The sequence below is a fragment of the Leptosomus discolor genome, chromosome 17 (assembly GCF_034619465.1).
Source record: "Leptosomus discolor isolate bLepDis1 chromosome 17, bLepDis1.hap2, whole genome shotgun sequence".
Lineage (NCBI taxonomy): Eukaryota > Metazoa > Chordata > Aves > Leptosomiformes > Leptosomidae > Leptosomus > Leptosomus discolor.
The window spans coordinates 13,213,150-13,232,614 of record NC_141407.1 but is presented as its reverse complement, the minus strand read 5'-3'; the positions used below and the strand labels follow the sequence as shown (position 1 = coordinate 13,232,614).

The 19,465-nt window shown below is 39.4% G+C and overlaps 1 protein-coding gene across 4 annotated transcripts in view; it reads right to left on the bottom strand.

Moving 5' to 3' along the window:
• Positions 1-11,333: 11,333 nt before the first annotated feature.
• GNAS (GNAS complex locus) overlaps positions 11,334-19,465 on the bottom strand; it is a 157,780-nt gene continuing 149,648 nt past the window's right edge. For all 4 annotated transcript variants that reach the window (XM_086474948.1, XM_086474950.1, XM_086474949.1 and 1 more), the window contains 7 exons: positions 17,841-17,895; positions 17,208-17,281; positions 16,402-16,460; positions 14,213-14,333; positions 13,022-13,152; positions 12,429-12,496; positions 11,334-11,541 (listed from right to left, as the gene is read on the bottom strand). In XM_086474948.1, coding sequence (XP_086331074.1) covers positions 11,395-11,541; positions 12,429-12,496; positions 13,022-13,152; positions 14,213-14,333; positions 16,402-16,460; positions 17,208-17,281; positions 17,841-17,895 — 655 coding nt within the window. In that variant the 3' untranslated portion in view covers positions 11,334-11,394. The remainder of the gene's footprint in view (positions 11,542-12,428; positions 12,497-13,021; positions 13,153-14,212; positions 14,334-16,401; positions 16,461-17,207; positions 17,282-17,840; positions 17,896-19,465) is intronic.

Here is a 19,465-nt window from a genome sequence, read left to right as displayed (position 1 = left end):
TGCGTGAGGCCCGTCACCTTTCTGCCGCTCCGGGACGGTGCGGGACGTCCTGCCCCAGACCGTCCCCCCGCTCCGGGAGGTGCTGCCAGGAGACGGCGGCAGCGCGGCCTGTGCCGGCGGGGCGGGGGTTCCCTCACGCCTCGGCGGTGCTTCTTGCGGGAGCGGTGAAGCCGTTGCTGGGGGAGTTATGGCTGAAACCGTCCATAAACGCCAGTAGGTAAAAATGAAACACGAAAACGGCAAAGGTGGCCCCGTGGCGGTGGTCCCCAAGGAGGTGGCGGTTCGCTCTGTCCCAGTTCAAGCAGTTCGCCCCGGGTTAGTCACTGCCGCAGGGCCAAGGCAGGAGACAGCATACCGTCAGAGGGGAAAAAACAAAGTCAGAGGGAAAAAGAAGCCAATGGAACTTTAAACGCAAACTTCCCTACCCTGCAAAGCCCCCAAGACCCTCCGGCGCAGCGGCGACTAGGCAGGGGTTGCGGGGGACGCGCCAAGGGGGGCCGCGTTGCCCTTCTGGCTGCAGGTGAGCCACAGCCGGTCCCTCGCGCTTTCTGAGGGGTGAGGAGGGTATTGAGCAACGAACGAGTTGATAGTAACGATCAAACGTTATGGTAGAATGAAAAAACTAACAAGTAGGTGAAAAAAAAGGTCAATAGGAAATACAACTTTGGTAGAATGGAAGTGGTAAGATTCTTAGGACCAGATTTTAGCGGTAAAGTTTTAGGACCAGCATTGCTGTAACTCTGTGTGCCCAAAACTTGCTGGAGAATAACATTAAATAACATTTCTGCCTTTTCTCATTGTAAACAAAATTTTTGGGGTTACTTTTAGCCTAAGACAAAAGCCTGAAGTCTTTGATCTAAAAAAAAAATCTTAATAAACTAACTGTAGTCCCTATAAATAACACTGTTGGTGTTAACAGTTAGCAGTTTCACTTCTGGGCAGCGGAGAGGTGTGTGCTGCGTGAGCTGAGTTCCCCGTTTCTGGGGCTCTCACGCTGTCACCACACAGGGCAGCCTGTTACACAGGGTTTGTTCCCCTGTACACGAAGCTGGGTCCCCAGAACAGTGGCTGAGCTAACCTCGGGACCTTAGCGTAGCCCCTCTGGAGGGTGCTGAGAGAGAGGGTCCCGAAGGAGACCGGCTGAGCTGGGGCGCTGACCGAAGGCAACAGGCCAAGAGGGCCCCTGGCAAAGGGAGGGACTAGGAAGTCACAGATGAATGAAAAGGGAATAAATCTAAAATGAGCACTGATCGTACAATCTGACCTTAACCAAGGAGATGGGCATTACTGAAGTGGAGACCACGTGAGAGAAACAGAGAGTCCCTTTGTCTCTCTTCAGATCGACTCCTGTTCTTCAGTTGTATAAGAGTTCAACTGTGAGAAAGGGGAGGGTGAGGGTGTGTTCTGGGATTTGGAGGGCAGCCAAGAGCATTGCTGATTAATTATTTAAAAGGTCATTTATTCTCACTCGGTTTCTAACTGAAAAACAGTAAAAAGAAATTAATAGTCTTCCATGCAGTCCATGAAATCACTTGGTAGGAAAGGCCAAAAAACCCTGTTCAGAAATAAGTTGTGGGATCTTCAAGAGACACAGTCTTTGTTCGAGTGTGGTCGTTGTAGTAGTTAAAGGGCTTACTGCACTTAAAATTTCAGTAAAGAAAATATACACCACCATCTGAACCGGAGCACAGCGCGAGTTGTGCTGTCATATGCTGCCCTGCAGTGGTGAAGCAACCCTTTCTGAAACTTTTCTTTGAGGCCAGGATAATGTTTTTTTGCTCTGTCAACAGAAAGGAAAAGAGACTTTTTCAGAATAAAAGGCACGGATTGAAGTAGAGGCACAATGCACGCATTCTCTACCTGTGCTAGATGATTACTTGATTGCCTGCAGTCAGGAAGACAGCAAGGTAACATTTCAACACTTATGGAAGCACTGGCCATTTTTTATGAGGAAAGAACTGGGAGTGAAGTGACAGGCTGAGGCTGGAGGCCAATGGAAATATCCTTGAGAAAAAGTTTTTGGCTTATCTCCATTTAGTTAGCGGGCAATTTCCATCTCGTAGACGTGAGAAAGTAACAGTGTGCTCAGAACAGACATTGTGATTAACCAGTCCAGCCTCCTAAGAAAATACCAGACCAGAATTTAATCTATCCCAAACCAAGAAAGAAAAAGTATTTTCTGGGGGTTGAGTAAGAAACATCTATGCACCTCCTGTGCTTCATCAGTTGTTTTTTTTTTTTTGGCTTGTAATGCTGTACAGTGTTATAAGATGTAGGACAGGTTCTCTGAAGGTGATTTCAGAGTAACTGTTATACTACCCTAACAGAAGGTTCAGAAAATTTAAAATTGGAGAAAACGCTTGTCCAGAACTTAACTAACATTCCAATGAAACTGTTTGGGGAAAACCACAAAGCTGAGACTTTGTGAGGCTTAGGAGATCCTAGTTCTTTACAGAAGGCTCAAATAAACACCCTTGGGACGACAGATGCCTTTATGTAGGTAGGAGAAGCTTCCTTCCCATAATAAAATTTCCTGTGTATCTCCTAGATAGGATGCTTGGATCTGCACTCTGGAGAATTTCATTGTGCCCAGAGCTTATGGCCTGAAATAGTACATCTTAGCTTCAGTAAAGTGTTTTCAGAGCAGGAAAAAGCTGTCTAGAGGCAACAGTTGGACTTGCAGGACTTCAGTGGTAATTATGCTACGAAACTTACTGCTTGGTCGAGTAGAAAAGGGGAACGGTCCACAGCACCAACTGCCAGCAAGAGACGTAGTGGTATATAGACATTAATCATACTAGTAATTTCAGTGTCTGAGCTTAAAACTAGAACTTCTCTTGTCTTTATATATTTATATCTCTTTATTTTGATTGCAGTAACAGAAAATGAATATTATTTTTTTTAATATATAAAGAATGAATAATAGTCAAAGCATTTACTTTCAACTTTCCTTGAGGAGAAAACTAGGGACAGATAACAGAGCCAGACACTTGCTGAATAGCCCTTTGCAGAAGAATTGCAATATGCAAGCTTTCCCCACTTCAGGTCAACAAACAAGAGGCAAAGTTAGATCAAAATCAACAGTTTCAAGGTATCATTTAAACTGTGATGAAACACTGAATGTACCAGAAATTGATTTTGCACTAAACTTTTACAGCTTTGAATGGAAACAACGTTGGGTTATCTTCTTGGGTTTAACTGTGTTCTCCCATATGGGTTTGTGTTTTACAAAGTTTCAGTGAAATGTTCATAAATAAAAGCAGTTAGATTTACCTGAATGTCCCTGAAAGATTTTATTATCCAGCAAATGAATGCAACAAATTTTTCCCTAAATGCATATTTGACTACATTTTGTGTGTAAAATATTGAGTCACAATTCCCATCTAATGAGATTTTGATGAGGCTGGGATGAGGCAGTGAGGGTATTAAAGATAAAATTTTGATCCCAATAAATATACTATGAAGGTCAGCCTCGGAGTCTTTGCTGCATGCTTTGAAGAAGCAGTAAAGACAGCCTGGAAAGTAGATGTGTGTAAAGAAGAGCCAGATCTAGAGAAACGTGGAAAACTACCTTCTTTCTTTTACCTTTTTTTTTTTTTTTTTTTTAAATGGAAGTGAAGGTTGGTTTCACAAAGGTTGAGAATGGCTATTCTAAGGGAGTAAGGAATAATCCAAATATCAAATGCTCAAGATTCAATTCCAGCCAACTATCAAAATGTGCTGCTTGATTTTTGAGCAAATTACTTAACAACTCTGCTTCAAAATTTCCTACCTAAAAAAGGGCTGAATTTAACACAGCTGATGAAATTACCCAACTTCATTTGGTTCCTTCCTCGAACAAAAGAAAATTCCCAAACAGAAGATCTGACTTCCAACGGAACTGTTTGCTTTTTATTCATATGTTCTTTAAAAATATCCACCCTGGCATTCTTTGTATGCCAATTACCTCTGCTCCTTGCCCTCCACAAATTCTTTCAGCATAAATTTGTATTTTGTAATCATTAGCCCTTTACAAATCAGCCAATACATTCAACTAGAGAGAAGGCAACAACTTGCAAATCGAGTAGGGAATTACAGCAGCATCAAGTCAGGCTAATGAGTTTTGGCTAGAGTAGTTCTTTCTCAAGGAGACCCCAGGATTAAGCATTCCTGTTTGTACCTTGAGATTCACAATCACCGGTAACGGTTAATGCAGACATGGAACACCATGACACTTTGCTGGATAACTGAGAAGTATTTTGAGACAAAACAGGGGGTTTTTAGGTTACTGACATAATGTCATTCTAGTCTCCTTCAAACATCAACTTAAAAGTTAGAACTGTATTTAGATACTGTGGATTGCTTAAAGGCACAGACTCACAACGCCCCAAGTACTTTTCAAGATGAGCCTATAGTGGAAACATCTTCTTGCTTCAAAGCAAGTTCCAGTTGATTTGCATAGCGATCATTAAACTGACACTTCACTGACGTATCTCCCAGCTCTATAATGCATGTAGTGAAAGCATTTTTTGCAGTTCCTTAGTTGGAGATATCCTGGCCTTTTATATAAACACATTCTCTGACCTTGAACGTTTGTATAAGGATTCCAAACTGGGCCACTTACCTGGGGAATGAAGAATTTTCCCCATAAATGTATTTTTCAGTGTCCAAGGTGATGGATTTAGGAGCCTTGTTTCTCTAGCTGTCCCTAGTTCCTCTGAACTTTCAGTGAGGCTGTCTCATAACTTTCTTTCACAGCTGCTCTATTCTCTTATCAGCTCTATACATTGTAAGAGTAGGTGGGGTGTCGGGGGTGGGGGGTGAGGACAGGAGAAACTAGCTGAATCCAAAGGTAGCAGGTTTTGGGCCATGATGTTGGACAGAACAACTGGTTTAAGCTCCCCAGTTTTAAATCACAAACAGTTAACAACAGACGTTGCTTGTGGCAGCACTGAGCTTCCAGATTGCCTTACAGAGATGAACCTTTGTAGCCCAGCAGAGTTTTGCCCTGTGGGAAACAAAATCCAAGGTTAGCACCAAAACTTCTGTGAAATCTTTTACTTAATTTTTGATGTTGTGCCTTCAAGCAAAAAGAGAATGGAGATTAAAAACACTGAGATACATATGAACCATCACACACCACTTCAGGAAAGACACGCTGTCTCCTATGGCTGTGGCTTAACGCAAGTTTGAAATACCTTTCAGGAATACTTTGAGGCCTTACACAGACACGTATTTGGTTCTATCATTTGTCTGTTTATGGAAGCTCTTCCGATCCTGCCAACAGAAAACTGATTAGTGAGAAAGCACTAGAATGGCCCCCCTTTCCAAGCAACCTTACAGTCACAAGCCTGATGTAGTCATTTGTAACCCTCACAGAGCGGCTCCTTTCTCCGCCTGATCTCTGTCGGCACTCTACCATTTTAGTTGCAAGAATGATACAATTCCAAAGTCATATCAAATAGCGGAAAACTACAGATGGAAACACTATACTTCACTATTAATAATGCACATAACATTCACAGCCTAAAAACATCAGTTAGTGTAACAAAACAACAGCACTGAGAGAATTCCCATCATTACTACTCTTCTTTTTCTAAACTTCAGTAGTAGTATATTTAAAAAAAAAAAAAAAAGTATTAGCCAACTCATTAAATAAAACAACTGGGTAAATTAAAGTGAAGAGATACATTCACATTTTAATTTTGAATTTGCTTACATTTGCCTACTGGTACTCCAGCCTTAGAAAGCTTGTTATGTTACATAAAACCCACTAAAGTCAGCATCTTCTCCCTCAAAAGCGTATCATTCTGTCTGTATTTGGGAGTGTTTAAAGGCTTAATTTTGTCCTGTGATCAAAATAAAGATCTTTGAGGCATACTTCCTAAGTGAAAAAAATTAGGAAAACCTGTAAATTCTGGGTGGGTGGGGTTTTTTGTTTTTCTTAAAAAGAAAATGTATCTATTACGTATTTGGTCAGTTACCCCTTGTTGCAGCGCTATCAGTGAGCACTTGCTATTGTAGGTTAACAACAGGTTAAGAGAACTCCCTAATTTTTTCCACAGAACCAAGCTAAGTTTATGGGACCCAGAAGTTAGGAAAAAACCCCGCCTTTCTACATTTAATGCAGTGAGAGATTAGCCTGCCTCCCCACCTCCTCCCAAGTTGCTTTTCCAAGTAGACTTGTGCTTTAAACTGCACCCGTTTTGCTCAGCTCCGTACATTAAAAGCAGCCAGGGTAAAAGGCTGTTTTAACTTTTAGTAAGATGAGAATCAGGGTTGAAAACAATTAATTACGAAGCCAGTACTCACGGCTGAAATTTTAGCAATCTCTGCAATACAGGAGAACACTCTAAAGAAAGCAGTTTACCTGCCTAGAACCGAAACACATCCGCTGGCAGTATTTAAGCTAACTGGTTACGACCAGGATTACAACAGGTTCACTCCTGGAATTTCTGTCTTGTCAGTCACCAGAGGGTTTTTTTTCAGTGTAACAGCTTTCATCAGCAGAGGTTCAGAAATCCCCTTTGTCGCTGATTTTATTTAAAAAGACACTTCAAAGTTTGTCATGGGACAGAAAAACTTTTTCCCAGTGGATGAATGTTCAGGAATATCAAGCTGAGGAAATAAGGTACAGCTTTGGTTTTGGACTGCAAACAGATGTTTGCTTGTCAGTATTTTTACTGTTACACAAACTCAACATAGATTTTTAGGGATGAGGACCTGCTCCTGTCTGAGATTTCCACTGACAGTAATCTATGGCCCTGATCCTGCTTCTTCCAGTTACTAGGAATTTTATCATCTACTTCCATGGAAGAGGTCTTACGAGTGCCAGCATTGTTAGAAATACAGAGAGCGTCTTACATACAGCTGGGGAAAGAATTTACTCTCTTCCAGAGTAAGTCACATAATCTTTTACCTTGTAACAACTTCATCAGTCCTAGATGTTTGCATAGCACCACTCACCAACAGGACTATCACTAAGGCACTGGGCTGGTACTCAGCGGCCGTGGGGGCTATCTCCGTATCTGTGGGCAATTTCCTGCGTAATCATGTTTCTATCTTTTTCGTCTTCCTGGTACATAATTCTCAGCATTGGAAAACGGGATGTAATACAACACATCCTACATCATTTACAGGAATATTGCGCCACGACTAATTACAAGGTGCTCAGATTCTAAAGTGATGAGCATTAATATTTCTGTGCATAGATTTACTGCTGAAAGAAAATTATCCTGCAGGTATCAATTATGTGCAACAGACTGGAACAGAATGAGCTTCAGTTCCTCTGGAGTTAATGACATGCTCCAAGTTAAATCCTATCCTCGATGCCACGATTCAAAATAGTTTTTTGATAAACGAAGATAAGCCCTCAGGGCTCCTGTCTACGACAACTGATCCAGCATGCCTTCACATGCTTTTGCATCAAAGTCTGCTCCTAACGACTTACAGAGCTCCAGTTTCAGCCTCTAAGAGAGCAGTTTTTGATGCTTTCAGAAGCAGCTGAATCTTTTTTTTAGTCTGTAGTGGATTTATCTCTTTACGTTATTAAAAAAAAAACCCAACAAATCCCTTCAGGAGTTATCACTATTCTGCTGCATCACACTGGCTGCTGAGTATGCGTACTGATGTACAAATTACTAAAAGTTCTTGGGTTGAAAGAAGTTACTGCAAATGCACAGTAGCTGATTTTGAAATCACAACATCTCTACAATTTATTATTATTTTTACAAAATACCCAAAGTGATCAGACCATATTGTAGGTTACTGGCTTGCCAAAGGTTATGTTTTAAAATCAAAACCATTTCTGAGTTACAGAAGTGCCAAAAACAATCTTGAACCAGGTTTGTTTGTTTTGTTGTTGTTTTTTTTTTAAACCAACCCCCATCCAAAGAAACAGTTCTATAACTTAAAACAGAAACAAGAGTTTGTGTTGGAAACTGTTTAAAAACCAACCCACCAAATCATGCTTGAGCAGAAGCCTTGTATGGCGAAGATTTAGCTTAGGGCAATTTAGTGCCAAGATATAGACCCTCTATGGGTTTATAATGGAAATACTGACACAACCTCAACTATAGTGATGCAAATGTGCCCTAAAACACTGTATTTGCTTTTATTAATAAAAGTGGTAGTGTTTACATTTGCAGGTATCTTACACTTCAGCATCACGATGAATACTGAGTAGAATGAGTTAAGTTTTGGCTGTAAGGTCAGAAGTTTCCAAACAGATGAATGAGACAGAAGTGAAAGTCCTCAATCATGAAAACAAGAAGTTCAAATAAATAAATAAAACGAAACTAGGAAATATGGGTAAGCATTAGGTCGGAATGGTTCAATTAACTGCAAATTATGGCCACTAAATTAGAGACAGAAGAAAACACAGTTACTTATTAAATAGCAAGCATTAAAGCTTTATGGTTTTGTATTTTAAAAAAAAAAGAAAGCTGTTAAAAATAAGACTTGCATTTACCAGGCCACCAAACTGCATGGACTAATAAAGAGACTAACAAAGGCAATACTGAGACATTAAGACACACACACACTCCGTACTTGTGCAACTCAACCATATTCAACACAACTGCCTTTCTCCTCAGTTAAGGAAAAAAAAAAAGCATCCCCTAAACATTTCTGTTCGTATAAAGCTTTAGGTTTCTTAAACTGCTGCTGTCTTATATAGCTCGTTATGTATCCTTCTCATCATGAGAGTAAGGAGCTTATTTTTTGTTACTTTTTTTTAATGGAGGTGCTTTGTTTCTCTCAGATGAGAGATTACATTCCTCACACCGCTACAGGTTTTCCCCATTTATAAATTTGGTGTTTACACCAACTCCTCCGAGGCTTAAAAAGATCAGGGTTGGCACTAAATTAAAGATTTTGGCTCCTGTAACTAAAATTAAGGCTCACAATGAATTTCCTTTCCACTATGTGGCCCATTTTTACCTAGTGGAAACACCAGCCCTTAACCTACAGGCACTGGATACATTCTTAAATTGTAGGGGGCTCTTTTCAGTCATGTTCTCCTACAGTTCTACAAAGTTCAGGCGGCAACTTTCTAAACCTGTGAACAGGAAAGGTAATTTTTAAGAATAGAAACCGCAGCTAAAATTTTTAGATGATTTTGTGTCTTCTGGAAGATCACTAGTAATTTGGAATTAAGAGAGATGGGACAGTAACTCCATCAAGTCCCTCCTCTTTATGTGAAAATGGACTAGGTGATTAATTTTCATTTAAAAGTTTAGCCACAAAAGCAACGAAAACTCACAATTCTGAACAGCTGCAGTTCTTAGTATTAAAAAGGCATCTGACACCTGAAGCAAATCTAGCTGCACAGACATTACTGACCACACCCTACTGTTAGTTGAAACGGGACCTCTTCCCAAAAAAGAAAGTTAACACAGTCTCTTGGGTGGAGGGAAGCTAGTGTGAAAGGCAAAGAGGCGAGTATTTTGGTGTTTGTTTTTTGTTTTGTTTCTTTCGTTTTCCTTGTGAAGTCACTGCAGTAGGATCCAGATCAGTTCAGGGGTGTAAATGAAGGGTGAACAGGGGTGTTTGAGTAATATAGGCTAACACTGTTCTAGATGTGTTATTACAGCTGTAATTTCTGACTCTGTACAAATTGTACACGTAGGTTTAGACACATGAAAAAGTAACACACTCACAGAGACATAAAACACCTAGGTATAAAATATAAAGCAGTGTAGTAGTTACTAAAATTACATGCTCTCTTATTGCTACAGTGATTTTTGCTCTTTTTCTTTTTACTGTACCACATGTTGTTCTAAGCATATAATTTGCATAAATTATTCAAGTTTAAGAAAAATCCACACATCTTCACTTTAAGCTACTTATATAGTTAATATAAAACAAAAAGGTTCTAAAGTATCTCTTTATTAAAAGAGAAATAAAAATGTCATTTGAAACTGGAATTCAGTGGCCAAATCCAAGGGCAGTGCACACCTTGTCATTCTGGTAGTAGTATGCCCACGCAGCGCGAGCGGAGGTTGGTGGGGTATTTGGCCCAGTCCAGAGATGGTCACCAGACCTGCATGATGCCCTATGTGTCTGTTATTGTTCTGGTGTTGTCTTTAGCAAAAAGGACTATGAATGACCAAAGACTAACATTTATAATTTGTAGCAAAATTTGGTTTATGTAGAAACAAGCCATGTTTTGCATTTGGATAGAGATTTAAATGAATTAAAGCTAAAAATTAAAAAGCATGATGCTGCAACATCTGGTCACTTGTTGAAGACCTCACTTTTAAAGTGGTTAAGTTTGCACAATTTGTACTTTTTTCTTTTTTTTTTTCTTTTTTTTCTTTTTTTTTTTTTTACTAAACAGTATTTTTCCTTCTTTTATAAACCAGAAAAACTAAACTACAGATAAATTTTCCCTACCTTGAGCTAATGCTGCAGATAGGGTTGACAAAGCTGTACAGCGCAATCAAACATACTTACATCTTAGCTCATTGTACAGGTACAGCCATAATCAAGGCACAAAGATCTTCTACAAGTTATTTTTTTTCAATAAAGTTGTACAAAATAATACATTTTACAGTCTGTACAAGAATAATAATCCAGCAGTAAAATAAAAAATGAGGGGAGGGAAGAAGGAAAAGAAGGGAAAGACTGTGAGGACTACAGTCCAGATAATGATTCTTATAGCAGACGGGATCATCAGTGGACAAACTGAAAACAGTGTGTGGTTAACTCTTTCTGCAATCACAGGCCATACGCAGTTCAATTCGTAAGTGTCCATGGTTGTCTTTAGACCACCAAGACTGGTTTTAAAAATACCCTTCTGAAAGGTAGCAGTTGGTTTTTGCACTGTCTAGGTCTGTTGTAGAATTGTCAGTATTTCCGTTCAAAGCCACATTACAGTCAGAGAACCAAACTCAAGTGTCTGTCTTCAAACTTGGTCTGTGACTTGGCACCTTCTTTAGTCTGATGCAGTGAATGATACAAAGTGGAGATCACGGGTTATATGATTATGCCCACAACAGTGCTAAATTACCTAAAGGTTTCTCTCTCCCCAATTTTTGCTTGTTTTGTTTGTTTGTTTGTTTTTGTTTTAATTTTTCAACCCCAATTCTTTCAGGTGCTCCACATTCAGGGCTTTTAATTAATTAGTTTTTATTTGGTTTTTTTCTCTCTTTTTTGTTAATAACAGCGTTAGGGAATCCTCATGGAAATGGCCTTTTAAGTGTTAGGGGCCATCTCAAACCGTCCGAGGGGTACAGAAGCAAGCTTAGAAGTGCTGCTATTGTCCAGCAAGGAGAAAAAGTTGAGGGGTGCAAATCAATGGGAGATTCAAACAGTTCTCTTCCACCCTATGTGGGCAAGGGTGTGATTTTTTTTTTTCTTTTTTTTTTTTAATAAGGAATAAGGAGTCCAAAACACAGAAAAAAGTGCTCTCCATCACAACAACTCGTACTGGCGAAGGTGCATGCGCTGAATAATGTCCCGACAGTCATTGAAAACCCTCCGGATGTTCTCTGTATCCACTGCACATGTGAAGTGAGGATAGCAATAATGCCTTCCATCTCCACTCGCTGTGCTGATTCTCTGTTAAAAGGAAGAGAGAGATACTGGGTTAAAATAAAACTGACTGGGGAAAAACTCCATGTTCTCAACACTCAGATGAACGAAGGCTACGCTACGTATGGGTGAGTTGTGTTTTCAAGGGGTGTAACTCAGTGGCAAAACGCACGTGATTTGTCACTCTCACCTCAAACACGAAATTTAAAATGATCAGAATTACACGGTGAGGTCACTGCATAATGTGGAATTTCAGAGTTGAACGAGAACTCAAGAAAGTGCTATTATTTATATGCAGCTTCGGTGAATTTAGCCACACAACTCCTAGTCCATTTGTCCCTGAATAAAACGGGATTTTGCCTCCTTGAACAAGGCTTTTACCCCTGCTTTACACTCACAGATGGCCTCCCTCAAAATTTTGTTTTGCTCCATTTTAAAATGAGTCCACAATTTGAATGCCAGGCTCATCCTTGTAAGTAACTGTAATAATATTTAAAAAAAAAATCTATGTCTATTAGAGCTTCAGCTGACCACTAACAGGAAAGATAGTATGAAAAGAACATTAATATTTTACAGATGATGCAACTTTTGATTAGTCTTTATCTTTAGAAATAATGCATGGAATAAAAATCTGGCCCCATTAATTACAGCAGGACTTCACTCACCATTCTATTTGAGGTTTCGTAATTCTCACCAATTCTTTTCCTATTTAATTACTTACTGTGTCAACAAACAAATATCTGAAGAGCAGCTAAGAAACAGCAGTAAAGCTCTTAAATGTAACAGTGTTTTATGCAGTGAGTATGTTAAATATGAACAACACAAAAAGTGACAGCATCTCGCAACAGTGGTGTGCAAGAGCTTATATTTGAGCAGAATCACATAAGAAATACTGAAAGAAAGGAAATACTTACAAGAAACTCGTCTCTAATAAAATACTTGGCCCTTGTAACTCGGGGATCCTCACCAGGCTCTGGTGTTGCTGATTAATAATAAAATAAGTACCTCATTAAAACAGATGTTTTTTGGTGATAGCACCTAAAAATCATAACTTGTTCTGTATTCTGCTCATGTATGACAGAAACACACTTTGCAAAACTGACTACGAGCTAAGACGAACCATAACATTATTATTTAAACCAGCAAGACTGCAGGACAACAAAGGAACGTTACAGTGGCCATAGCACCAGGCACTTGGCAGGTTAGAGAAATGACCACAGATATGACTAGGGGGAAGCCAGAGGACATATTTGTGACAAGCTGTACTGTGGTCTACACCAGTAAAGTAACAGGATTTTGGCATGATAAAATTATTAATGTATTAAATGTATAAAAGACAGGAGTCTCTCACTGTTAATACCTAAAATTTAACATTACAGTTTGGCTGCAAGACAACAAAGATTACATCTACTTACGAGTTCAAGTCTTAGCTGAAATTACCAAAAACATTACAAATGCGATTAACAAGGAAATGATAGATTGCTAATAAAAATTAAAAAAAATTTACCATCATCTGGAGTAGTGTAGCGAGCAAATTCTGGGAAGTAGTCCTCAATTTTAGATTTCCCTGCCAAAACCTTCTCTGCTAGCAAGTCTTGTTTATTCAGGAAAAGAATTACTGAAATGGTCCGTAGCCACCTGTAGAAAATTGAAACCAAACACTCTGAGAAGGCACAGCTAGGATCATAAACTTAATCCAGCTCTGGAGACAACAGTCATATGTCACACTACAATAATTTTGAAAGGTTCCTTTTACACCTGAAGCCAATGGTGTAATTCCTGGTGCACACACCCTGACTGCGGTTTGTGTGCTTCTAACACTGGCAATGAAAGCTGCCCACTTTCTGCTGCTAATCCAAACACACTGAATAGGTGAGCAGATCCACTTTTCACTGTGCTGCTCTACCACTGCTTTAATTACTTCATCCTCAACACGGCAACGACCAATCCGTAACTCTCCCGAGTTTTCTTCAATCGGGTGAGTGCGTTAGACACTAATGGAACAGGGAGGCAGTTACGATCAAAGACTAGCTTGGACTCGCCGTGAGAATCAAGGAACGCTGCTGTTGTGGGTTAACCCCGGTGGGCAGCAACGCACCACACAGCTGCTCGCTCACTTTCCCCCTCAGTGGGACAGAGAGAGAGGAAAGGCAGAATAAAAGCAAGAAAATTTGGGGGTCAAGATAAAAAATATAAATAATAGTTGTTTAATAAGTGAAGGATAAGTGGAAGAGAGAAGCAAACAAAACAAAACAAGTGATGCAAAGGCAATCATTCAGCCCCTCCTGTGGGTAAACCTAAACCCAGCAAGCTGGCTAACCCTCCCAAACGCCCCTCTTTTCCCTTTGATGGCCGAGCACGATGTTATGTGCTATGGAATACCCCTTTGGTTAGTCTGGGTCATCTGCCTGCTGGTGTCCCCTCCCAACCTACGGTGCACCCCCAGTCTATTCCCTGGGGGGGGGCAGAATGAGAAACAGAGAAGGGCTCGCTGTTCTGCAAACACGGCTCAGCACAGCTACACCATCACTGTGTTATCAGTACTACTTTGGCCAAAAGCTGAAACCCGGCACCATATGAGCTGCTGTGAAGAAAATGAACTCTATCCTAGCCAGGCCCAGTACACAAGTCTTGACTATAGTATAAGACAGGATTACTAGTTGATGTGATATGAACAACGAAACTACAATTCACAGACCTGTTGTTCCAGATACTCTTGAAGAGGTTTAGTGCTTCTTGAAGCCGATTGGTCTGATTGTCCTCTCGTATAACCATGTTGTAGCTACTGCTCGCCACCACAAATATGATAGCAGTCACATCTAAATCAAGAAATACCCATTAGTTAACACCAAACTTCAGAATAAATATCCAGAAATCCTAAAGTTCATTAAAAAGCTGCCAGACTTTCAGATTCATGAAGAGAACAGGCTAGAATGCTATTACTGACAGCTTGCCAGGTACCAGAAATAAAAAAAAAGAAAATGAAGAAACCATTAAAGATAGGAAAGGCAGGCTGACAGAATGACAGAAGCTGACAGAATAACAGAAAATGCAGAAAAGAAAGGAACAGAAGCAAGAGAGAGAAACTGTAGAAAGCTAAGAGAATGTAAAGAAAATCTAAAAGATGTAAAGAAAATTTAAAAGATGTAAAGAAATTTAGAAAGCAACTCGGATACCGAGAAAGGACAAGGAGGCCCTTGGGCGAAAACTCAGGACAAATGGCACTTTTGACCAGCGTGAATAGTAATAATAAAAATAGTAGATTGCTGTGAATTCATGGTTAATTCCTCCAGTCCTCCTGTAGTGTACTATATACTGCTTAGAGCCCCCTGTCTCTTTCCTGGGACATACTCCCAGGATCCAGATCTTTGTGTTTCTGTGCTGCTCCAGATCCCTTACACTGACTTCCAGGCTCATCTACCTCAGACATCAACAGCAGAAGAAATAAGTCAGATCATGAAGTAACAGGAAGAGGAAGGAGCAGAGGTAAAACTCAAACAAATCTGTCATTAGTAGCACAGAAGAAAATACTGCACCGTAGTTCCACACATATCTAAAGTGTTTAGGTGATACTGTATGACAGTAGCGGTAGCAAAATACGATGAATTCTAAGTTGCACTCCACTTCAGCTATTCTGTAGGATCTCATTATAGTTTTTCTACAAAAAGATAGAGTCTTGCATAGCTTCATAAATATTTTGTCCAAACAACAAAGAGAAAGACAAAAATATTTTCAGCAACTCTAGCTTTAAGAAAACATGTGTGGAGAAAAGCTTCACATCTAAACAGAGATAAAGAGTAAAATAACAGCTGTAGTGAAGGTACATGCAACACTTCAGGATACACACAAAACTACGCGATTTAAATTGCACGGGAGTTAAGAATATAATGTTGTGGCTGTCCCCAAATGGAAGTGTTCGAGTCCAGGCTGAATGGGACACCCCGGTCTATGGGAGGTGTCCCTACCCATGGCAGAGGGGTTGGAAGGAGGTGATCTTTAAGGTCCCTTCCAACCCAAACCTTTCCACAATTCTGTGACAACCACCTGAACTAAACTGACGGGGACGCCAGCGCTAAGGCTGCAGAGCTCACAAAACGCCAGCAGACGTGTCAGGGCTCACCCATACCTAGGCTGGTGCTACGTTGGCCTTCCAAGGAACACAGCTTACACGCAGGTTACTGCAATGAGGGTATGAAATCAGGGCCTTCCCCTTAGGGCTGTTTTCAAGAAATTGTATTAATACGCACGGCTCTCTAGAAAAGTGCAGATTTATAAACTCCATCACAAACTTTTTTGCCAAGGGCGTTTTGGGGCTACTACGCTACATACCGTATGTGACACCGTGTCTAACGTGCCCAATGTTCCCTACAATCTCATACTGCATTAACAACTCGGTGCTGATTTGGAAAGAGGCACCCATGACATAGCAATGTGGCTGAATTATGAGAAAAATATGATATTCTGATTTTATGTATATATTAAATATCCCGTAATTGCATATTTTGTACAGGCACGAACATATGTAAACCTTCACTTGGAAGGCAGAATATAGCTTGGAATTTAACGCTCACATCGTTGGCAAATAATGTACAAACCCACCACCAAAAAAACCTTAATTAAATGAAGAGAGGGAAGCCAAAGAAAACGGGTAAGCTATGTCATGTTATCAAACTTGAATTCCTCTCCACCTACATTCTCCCAAAAGACATTCTATGCAGTTACAGACGTTTACATGTCAAGAAAAATTCCATCCTGTACGACTGTTCAGATAATTCCTTATCAAGCTACATGGAAAAGACAATGGCTTTTACAGTGAGAAGAGTAAGACTGGACCTTCAAATTTTGCCGGGAACTATTTTATAAAACAAACGTAAATTCTAATCATACCGTTAAAACACTGGATCCATTTTCGGCGTTCATCTCGTTGCCCTCCAACATCAAACATACTAAGAAAAAAAAACCATAAATTGAGTCAGAATACATTTTGTGTTTGTTTGGTTTTTTTCCCCCAAATGCAAAGAAAAAATGTAAGAAATTTTAGGACTTCCATGTCATAGAAGCTAAAAGAGAATCGAGGATTATGAGAACCTGAACAGGTAACAGTTCACCAACAGACGGACAGAGAGCTTTCATCACTAAATATACTTAGTTTACTTCCACTGACATCTACTCTTGAAGGTAAGAAATTCTGGCATCTATACATTGCAGATTCCTTTTCATCCTTACAAGCTGGGACATTAAGAAAGGTCCTACAACAAGGCATTTGCTGAAACAAGTATCACAGATCCAAAGTCAGACTAAAACTCGGTGGTTATTGTTCGGCTCAAGCAACCTTTCTAACCTGGGACAGTAAAGAGAGCATGCATTTTGTGTTACTTAGATATCCACAACATTTTTGGTCAAATATTTCACTATAAACTAGCAATGAACCAAATACTCAGAAAAGGCACTAGTAAAAATAGATTTAAAATGTTTTGTTCTTTGCGTTTTAAAATAAAAGCAGAAAATTGCACACCAATTTGCATTTCTTTTTAAAGCCAGACTACTAAATTAAAAAAATCATAAAATACTTGAGAAATACAGTAGTCTCAATGACTGTATGGTAGACTGTCCTCCAATTTACCCTGGTATTTGTCTGCATTGTATTAAAAAAAGGAAAAAAAAGAAAAGATGGAAAAAATAAGGATACTTACTGAAAATTTACTTTATCCACCTGAAACTTGGTTTCAAAAATTCCTGATGTCAAAACTCTGCATCTGAGAAGATCCTAGAGCATAAAGGAAAAGTCATTGACACAATACAGATACTTCATAATTCTTCATATATCCAGCAACAGAAATAACAACCTTTCACCCAGTGCTGACAGTGTGTGCTATACTGCAAAAACAGGGAACAGAACATTACGAAGCTACATTTAAGGTTTTGATTTAAGGTTATTTCTAGAAAATCTGGTTTATAGTTGGAGCCAGTGGGGCTGAGACGATACCAACTAACTTTGCATTGAAGAAAGCGGATGACGGTTATTTTCAGCAAGGAGGGCAAAACATAAATTACTCATTCAAATAGCTATTTGAGTTTTAGTGTCACAGAAGCATGATCTAAGTCTTCAAGCTAGGCAGATTTTCATTTCACAGCACGTTTAGATGTATAAACATAATCTTGATCCAAATGTCAAAGTAATTTTTACTGGAATAATAAATATGTTCAGTACGTGGTAATAGCTGTATTAGTGCCATAAATGGCAACTCCAAAATTAACGAGATAGTTATCCTCAAAGATGGAGGGGGCAGATAAATTGTGTAATTTCTTAATGAAACTTTCCTTACCTGGTCAGACGGTGTATACTCATTTTGTTTGACTATGTCAATCTTGTCTAGAAAACTGGGGATAGGAAAGAAAGAGAGTAACTTTTCGTTCTCAAATTAGACAAACTATCTAATGCTTTAGTAACTGACAGGTTCCCAGATGAGATTTGTTATATTTTAATGCACTCAAGATTCACAAAATGCTGAACACACTGAAATTGCTCAACATACGTACACCAGTATTTAAAACATGCATTTCCTAGCACCACCCAGCAGAGGGCCAGATCCACAGTTTTATTAATCAGGTCTGGTAAACTCATTCCAACCCCCTCCCACTCTGCTCCTTCTGCTAACAAACATACCAGTAGTTTAATTTAGGTAATTTATTCACATAAATTGTACAATATAATGTGCTACTGCTAAAAGTAAAGCAATGACTCAAATAAACTGCCTACATGTAATCTTCCTGAAAGTAGGATGAATTTTTTTAAAATTTATCATCACTATAATTGTTTTAATAAATGAAATCCCTAAACCAATTTCATTACAAGTTCAGTTAAGTGAGATGGAACATAGCTTTTTTATCAGTTTTTCAGTTTACTTTCTGAAGAAGTAGCAGTAATAGGCCAAATGGGTATAAAAAGATGCATTTAATTAAAACTCATTAGGCATTACCTAAAGAAGATATCCTGGGGCCTTTAAAATGTTTTTAACAACTAACTGTAACCTTCTAATTATCTTTCACCTCAAGTCAAAGAGCAAAAATCTCAAGGAACCAATGTGTTAACTCTGTTTTATTGTGGTGTCACTACGGGACCCGAAGCCGTAGCACACCAGCAGCTTCAGGATGCAGATTTTTATGCTGTTTGCACCCCCAGTCGCACTGTCCAACACCGAGTATGCAGCAGACCACGCTGCTCAGACACCTCCCGTTTCAGTATTATGAGGAGATCTAGCAATGCTTCTACAGTTAACTTTAACCACAACATCAATGATTAATCACAGTCTTAAAACCAATATACTCTTAAGTTTCCTTTTAAATTCCTTCATATGAATTCTTTATGAAGCAGAAATCACAAAGAAAAGGTGAGCTTTCCCTTCTCCCTACACACGTGCAGGTACGCTGAAAGTGCATTCACTACAGTTGCAGGCAACAACTTAAAGCGGGGCAAAGGGTAGCCTTGTCCCAGATGCACAAATCAGAAACTAAACCCCCATTAAAATCAGCAAGGGTTCTTAGCCCTCAGTTTCAGCTCCTGCTTCCCAACTGACTTTCTAGAACACCTCATGAAGAACAGGGCAAGGAGGAAAAATAATTTTATGTTTTAACAGCAGCTTCAGTGTAAAGCCCTTTTCACCAGGAACTAGATGACCATCTTGTTCCAGAGACAAATGAAATTTTTTATCTAGTCCGAATTACAGAATTTTAAAATGTGTCTTAGTAAACATGCTACTAAAAACACCAGACAAAGTGTAAAGATCAATTTCCATCATGAAAGGTGATGTGGAGACAGATATACAAGGATAAAATTGATGACAAAATGCGTACTGCAATTTGCAAGCTGGATTTTTTCCTGATTTCTTCAGGCTGTTAATTTATTTTTCTTTTAATCCAAAGGAAAAGAAGTAAAGCTCTTTCTTCAGTA